Source organism: Pelecanus crispus, chromosome 7 (genome assembly GCF_030463565.1).
Source record: "Pelecanus crispus isolate bPelCri1 chromosome 7, bPelCri1.pri, whole genome shotgun sequence".
NCBI lineage: Eukaryota > Metazoa > Chordata > Aves > Pelecaniformes > Pelecanidae > Pelecanus > Pelecanus crispus.
In genome coordinates this window covers 45,152,293-45,160,067 of record NC_134649.1, presented here as the reverse complement: position 1 = coordinate 45,160,067, position 7,775 = coordinate 45,152,293, and the positions used below count along the sequence as shown (strand labels likewise).

At 41.6% G+C, this 7,775-nt stretch overlaps 1 protein-coding gene across 2 annotated transcripts in view; it reads right to left on the bottom strand.

The window, feature by feature from the left end:
* Window positions 1-1,656: 1,656 nt before the first annotated feature.
* The window catches only part of TAFA1 (TAFA chemokine like family member 1), a 234,798-nt gene continuing 228,679 nt past the window's right edge, over window positions 1,657-7,775 (bottom strand). For both annotated transcript variants that reach the window (XM_075714316.1, XM_075714317.1), the window contains exons 3-4: window positions 7,279-7,403; window positions 1,657-1,674 (exon numbers count right to left, since the gene is read on the bottom strand). In XM_075714316.1, coding sequence (XP_075570431.1) covers window positions 1,657-1,674; window positions 7,279-7,403 — 143 coding nt within the window. The remainder of the gene's footprint in view (window positions 1,675-7,278; window positions 7,404-7,775) is intronic.

The following is a 7,775-nucleotide window of genomic DNA, read 5'->3' as shown; positions in this document are numbered from 1 at the left end:
CTTTGCTTTGGTAGCATTAGGCATACTGAAGGGTAGATTGTGCAGACTTATGCGTGACAGCGAGATACTTTTCCACACGAATAAACCCCCTGAAATTAATTGGACTGCTCACAGAAGTGCCTGGGAATGTGAACTAGGCTTGCACATTTCAGCCCGCAGATCTGATCTTTCTTCAGCAATGCAAGGGCCAGGCTGCATGGTGAACAGCAACAGCTTAGATAGCAATGTGAATTCAAACCGCTCACAGTGAGTAGATCAATGTCTCTGTGGATGCATCCTTGCTGAAGAGCATCTCATCTCAGCTGAATTCACCTTAGTAAGAAACAGATTAAAATTAAACTGAAAGAAACTATTCGTGAAATGAAAGCAGTGCTCAGACACAGTTTGCTTACCACAAACTGTTGTGTGTTTGCTGTGCCATGGAATTGCCCACGTGTATTCTTTTAGCTGGTGGCAAGTGCTCTCAATGAGAATTAGCCGGGCCTGTAAGGAGGGAAGCTTAAATTTAGGTTGTTCTCCTGCGTGTGCTGTGGGATAACAGCACACAGCCAGGCAGTCCCTTGCGTGTGAGTGTGCCTGAACATTTGAGGTGTCCACAGAGGCATTCGCTTAAGCTGAAATGCGTGTTCACCAATTGCAAATGGGCTCGTAAAAAAACCAAACTGTATGCAAAAGCCCTCTTGCATGTTGGTCTGCAAAGAAATAGCTTTGTCGTTGTTTCAAAGAATTAGTGAGCCAACAACGCAAAGCTTTGGAGTTAGTTACTGGGTTTTTACTGTAGTCTCTACGAGCTATACAAAGTCTGAAGACATTGTACGTACAGTACATCTTTAATAAGAAGGGAGTTCACAGTCTACCAAACTCTGCCAAATAAACTTTTAATACATACTGTACTTCACTCAGTAGTTGTCCATCTCTTCTTCATGGAATATCTAACAGCTCTAAAAATATTTTCTTGGAAGAGGATAGAATTACCATCGTTATATATCAATCAAGTATGGTTAATGAAGCAAAGCCAGCATGCTAGTATTGCACAAGGGGAGAAGCCTCCAGAACACAAAGTGGAACAACAAATGCCCTCAAAATTCTGCCAAAGGGAACAGGAAGCTCTGGATGCCGCCTCAGCAGGACTCATGTAGCTCTTAGGCGTCCTTGTACCGCAGCAGGTTTGCTTTGCCTCTTCACTGCCACATTTCTCTCTGAAACAGGTAGGGATCTTCCAGACCATTACAAAAAAGAAAAAAAAAATTACATCAGCTGCAGCAAAGTGTGGTACTATTCAATTTCTTGAAGAGTGAGGCTTTTATTTCAAAATATCATATATTAATATATATATATTTCTATATATATACTTTAACTGGTATAAAGTAAATTGTAGATCCAAACTTATACTGTTGTTTGTACTTTGCAATCTCGGAAACTTTACCAAAGGAACCATTTTCTTCATTTTTATTTTCAGCTGTCAAAAATCAGGGGCATTATTTCCACTGAATACTTTCTTTCACACAGTAAAGCCACTGTTGTTATCTGGTAAACAGTCAAAGTGCAAATAAGAAATCCATTTGGCTTGTAAATGCTGAGATGGTTTTAAACTTTCAATACTTTGTCCTCATAAATCAGCAGGGCTTTCACTGTCTCCATGCAGACGATGCTCTGTTAGGTCCTCGGGTGGATCTGCAGCAAGAAAGTGAGAAAGAATCAGTTATATAAAATACGTTATGAGAGGAAAGAAAGACCCAGGCTTTGTGGCACTTTGCCCTGCTCATGATATAGCTGAGTTTAAATTGCAAATTTTTTTTTTTTTTTTTTTGGGGGGGGGTGGTGGTGTATCTTTTCTCTTGGGGCCACAGGGATTTAAGGATGTGCAAGAGGCAGACCCTGAGTGAGTTCCTGACGGTGCCTTGGGAGATCCTGGATGTGCATCAATCACCTGGGCTGGTGGGGCAGGAGATGCCAGGACAGCTTTGGGCATGGGGCCATGCTCACCCCAGCCTTCCACCCTCCCCTTCTCAGAGGGATGCTAGTAGCTTCTGCTAGACAAGGACCTGAAGATGGATGCACCTTTCAGGTTCATTTGGACCCCCACCAACCCACTTACCAAAGAGGGGCAGGATAGGAGTGACTAGCAATATAACAGACTGGAAAGTCTGACCGACTTCATCTACTCACCTCGGGTGAGAAAACATGGCCTGCATCAGACCGTGAAACCATCGCTCTTTATGACTAACACCACAATTGATCTGAATGAGCACACTAATGGCTGAAAGAGGAAACACCACCGCCCAGAGGGTTTTTTAGGATGCTGAAATAAGAATGACCAACCAGAAGCAAAAATAGCTCTCTCGAGGAGAGCATTTTGTTTCTTTCCTGCTTTGAAACACACAGATGAATGGCACATGGGGTTCAACCCCTTGCTAGATGACTAGGTCAGCAATGAAACTCAAATTTATTTGAATACGAGCAGGCTCGGGCATTAAATCAGGCCTACAAATTATTAGCTAAGCACTAGGTGATATGATGAAATGCAGCAGTAAGTCTTATAGCAAGAGATATTTATTATCTTGTGCTCTACTGCTTTGAACTGGCCTCTTAATTACAGAGACTGCTTTCAGAAAAATAGAGGGGTTTCTTCACTGCTCTAAAGAAAAACTTGACCTGGAAATCATCTGACATATTAACTAGTTGGACAGCTTAAAAAAAAAGAAAACTCCGGGTTCATTTCCCATTTCCTTCCTTCCTCCAGTTCCCCTTTCCTGTTCTCCTGGTTTGCCACTGACAAGTGGCCCCACTGGGTTTTCTCTCTTGGGGGTGAGTACATCCCTTTCTCGTTTGTAGAATGCCGCAAGGACTTGTGTGGTTGGTGCAGGAGCAGGGAATGACATGGGACCACAGTGCCAAGGGGCCGTGGGCACCTCAGGTGCTATTTGCTGCAGCATGAGATGAGCAGTGGCTGCTAAGAAATGTGATGCTCAGGTCCCTCGGGGCACAGTAAAATGGCCTGCGTTTCTCTGATGGCAAAAGATACGGGAAACCTGGTGCTACTCTGGAACATGGTGGTGGGGGTGGGTGGGCTGTAATGGAGGGTGCAGGCTGTGAAGCTGGAGGGATGCTCTGAGCTGAGCTACTCTGCCAGTCCCCAAGTGGTCAACTCTTTAATTTCCATCCTGCACAGCATCAGCAGAAAAACAGCTTGTTGAAGTATTTAGAGGGCTAGTACATGAATGGCAGGTGTTATTAGTGTGGATTACATAAAAAGGGTATTTTGCAGTGCAGTGTGCACATGAGCCTGGGCAGAAAGCACTGGGGAAAAGCACAGTGCTCCTCAAGGGCCCTACAAAGTGATGCACCAAAAGTTGTGTGTAGACACCGCTCCAGTGTCAAGAGCTTGTGAGTGTCTCCTTTGCTCAGGTGAGAAGTGAGAAGACATGGGATTCATGAAGAGCCATGTTTTCATGTTGTTCAGCAGCTCTGGTTCTTACAGGCTGTCCTGGTTTTGGCTGGGATAGACTTAATTTTCTTCCTAGTAGTTGGCATAGTGTTGTGTTTTGGATTTAGGATGAGAATAATGCTGGTAACACACTGATGTTTGAGCTGTTGCTCAGCAGTGCTGACACTGGTCAAGGACTTTCCAGCTTCCCCTGCTCTGCCAGGTGCACAAGAAGCTGGGAGGGGGCACAGCCAGGCCAGCTGCCCCAAACTGGCCAAAGGGACATCCCAAACCATACGGCATCATGCTCAGTATATAAGCTGTGGGGAGCTGGCCGGGGGGACAGCAACCACTGCTCAGGGACGGGCTGGGCGTCTGCCGGTGGGTGGTGAGCGGTTGCATCACTTGTTTTTCCTGGGTTTTGTTCCTCTCTTTTTTTGTTGTTTTCCTTTTCACCACTAATAATAATAATAATAATAATAATAATAATAATAATAATAATAATAATAATAATTGTTGTTATTATTATTATTATTATTATTCTTTTATTTCAATTATTAAACTGTTCTTATCTCAACCCATGAATTTTCTCACTTTTACTCTTCTGATTCTCTCCCCCATCCCATCGTGGCTGAGGGTGAGTGAGTGGCTGGATGGTGCTTGATTGCCAGCTGGGGCTAAACCACAACATGGGTGTTTTTGTGTCCTTGTGGGCATCATGTCCCAGCACTCAGACTGCGACTGTGCTTTTGCATTTTCCCTGGTGCTGGCTGCTCTGCTGAAATGCAGTGATGTGATCTCCAGCCAGGTCCTAGCATGGCTCCAAGAGCCCCAGATTTTTAAGAAAAGCATTGAAACTTATGTTCTTAAAAAAAAAGGGAGTAAATAGGGATTAAAAAAAAAAAATCTTTGAAACTGCTCCAAAAATTGAATTACAAAATGATTTCTTTCCAGTGTTTGTCACCTGCTCTGACCATCAATAGAAAACAAATCGATTTACAGAGGCTGTGAGCTTTATATCTTTGGCTTTAACAACTTAATTAGTGAGCTATGCTAAAGGACTAAACACAGGAACGAATGCATGAAAAGGAAGGAATGGAGGATGTACTGGCAAAGCCTTCACTGGATCTCTTGTGCGCTGCCTTCTGACACTAATCAGTGTTAATCACATCTGAGCACCAGCCATGAAGTAATACACTACACTGTAAAATGACATATATGGCATATTTACATGTATTCATATATATGTATTTACACATACACGCATGTTTATATGTGATTTACTGTGGGCCTTGAAGAATATACTAATAGGTATTTTAATCCTGCGAGTCATAAATGCGAATGTTTTCCTTGTCAGGACAGCAGCTGCCTAGCATAAATGTATGTAGTGTAAGGAAAAGCCTTCATTAAAACAGTTCACAGTTTACAGCCTATGGTGACTTGCTTTAGCTTTTTGGCTAATCACCACAGATATATCTAGGATGTTGACTGATTTGTCTTGTTTCTTCTGCTTTCTTAACTTCCTTAACTATGTAAATTAGACACACATGGCCCATTCTTGCAGCCTGGATTTGGGTCAGTACAGATTATAGTGTAATCTCTTTCTCTGATGCCATCTGAAATGACAAAACAAAGAAAAAAAAAATGCCCATTTCAGGATCTGATTGCTTCTATGATTTTATATTTATGTTGCTAGACTTGACACAGGGGTACAGATTCAAGCAAAGTTTCAGGGGTTATGAAGTAGAATTTTTGCTTAGAAAATGCAAGAGGCAGTTGCTAAGCACATCGTGTCATGTTGCCTTGGTCAATTGGGTTCTGTAATGATATTTTAAAGCAACAAAGCAAAATTCTACTGGAAGCAGCACCATAAGGTACTCCCCTCACAAGCTAATTAAAATAACTCCTGTGGGTAAATGAAGAAATATTTTTTCAGTTATGAGCACTCGCTCTGTAAGTATTTAATTTAAATGAAATACAATAGTGCATACTGAATAGATTGGACCATACATCTGCATATTAATGAAGCTGCTAAATTTCTAGCAATCACTTCTAGATGCAGGCTATCGCCTCAAACTAGTTTATATGATGAGGGTTGGGGGAGTTAAGAGCAGGACAATTTCACAGAAAAAAAGCAAATGCAATTCCTAAATTATATAATTTGCAGACAGACTGCAGAAGTACTGAATTATTGTAATGTAACAAAAGTATAACATACTTCTTCATGTTGCTTATTACTTCTTTACTATCACTTCCTTCCATTTTAATAACCCAATTCAGTGAGAAAAAGTTGCCTCACTGAAAAGGGAATGTAGTAAGTTTGGGGTTTTTTGAGTTTTGTTTGTTTTGGTTTGGTTTGGTTTGGTTTTTTTAGGTGCACTGCAAGGCACATACATTAGGGTACAATCTTCCAGTGGTGTTTCAGTGTGGAGAGATCAGTTGTGAGCATAGAATGGTTTGCAGCAACAATGACACTGCAGGAAAAAAATGACTCGGGGAGTCACAGTTCCCTCCATGCTTTCTCCTTTGCTCTGGGAGATGACAAAGAGGTAATAAGCATCCTGTTTCCAGGGGCCACTTACTGCCTTCTGCAAAGAAAAACCTCCTAAATTAGTATGTATCCTAGTAATTTAATGTGGTAGTGAGACTAGCCATGCCAGAAGGCACTGTTCAAGAAACTAGGGTTGCAATACAAATCATTCATCCTGGGGTAAATCATATAGAGGGAAAGAAAAGAATTCAGATGGCATGGGGATCAGTTGGATCAAAGTCTCCTCCTTCAATAAAAGGCCTACAAGACATGAAAAATGGCTAGAGTTAGGATTGTAGAAAAAGGAAGAAGTAAGGAAATCATGACACTAAGCTTCATGTTCCTGTGAATTAGTAGCTGGGTATGAGTATGTAGAACTTCTTAATAAATAGGGAAAAATCTCTTTAAAATTCACCTTTTTTTCATTTGGCAGGTTTCAAAAGTTATTTTCCACTTCACTGAAAAACAAAATCTATTCATTTATAAAAAATATTTTGAGCTGACAACCATGTAATTTTCTTGGAAAAAAAATTCATTTGTGGTGTGAAAATAATTTAATTAAAATTGGTGAATACAGGTTTAGGTGGCAGTTTAAAGACAATGGTTGTGAGACAATTGTACAATGAGAAAGAAAAGCTAGAATCTAATTTTGAAAAACAGGTTTTTTTCCCAAAGGTAATCTCATAGTGGGAGAAGTTTAGCCAGCTTGTTCACACTCTCCCTCTTTGCGGCCATATCTCTGCATTTCCCTAGCAAAGCATGGTGAAAGTTGTCGTCACCTGTTGGTCTGTGTTACCTGAATCTTCAGCATATCAAAAGTGCGTCACTAATGGGTGCATGGGGCTAGAGCTGCTCTGAAGTAAGACCTGAAATGCAGACAGTGAGTTGAGTCCTCAGCACCGTTTCATGCTACAAAGCACCTGTACAGCTGCTAATACAGATGTGGCCTGAAACGGCTGAGGAATGGATGTAGGGTCTGGCAGATCCCTTTGATCTAATATTCTTCCTTTTAGCCACCACAAAGGGACTCAGTGATATGCTCTAGTTTTTTTTTCTGAGGTGGAAATGTCTGTAAGAAAGTGACCTGGCGATTCAGCAGCTCCAACCTGCTGGTTAACAAGCCTGGGCCCAGCTGACCAGCCTGAATCCATGTGAATTTTCACCTAAACTATGGCAAGAAGCATTGGGTGGCTGGGGAGGTATGCAGTGATCTCTAAGACTTTTACAGCAGACATGATGATGGAAAAGATATGGGTGAGCAATCATTAGTGACTCCCTTTCCTATTAAGACCTCCTGGGTACGGACAGAAAGATGACTTACTCTGGTGGTCTTGATTTTATTGCCAGTCGCACACATCCATCCAGAATTATCAGGCAACGTCTTACATTCCTCTCCTTCTAGGCAGGGCTCCATCTCACACCACCATTTCCCAATCACTATTGAAGCTAAAAGAGAAAAGACAATGTTCACAATTATGTTATAAAGAAAAATCTAATTAAATAATATCTCAAGGGTCTAACACTGCATTTAAGAGGTACAGTGTCCCTTCTAAACCCTTCAATTGAAATTTAGTTGCAGGGATTTCACATTTAATTACTTGTTTTGCATCCTGTATTTTCTAAGACAGTGCACTGTTTATCATAGCTTCCTCATACACGAGATCTAGTCTACTATCATGCTGTGACTGTGGGGAATGCTGTGACGGCAGCAATACTGTTTCAGACCAAAAGACCATCCACCCTAACAGCCTGTCTTTCTTTGTGAGTGGCCAATCTGATCCTTATGGACATGTATAAGAACAAGGCGAGTCAAAAGAG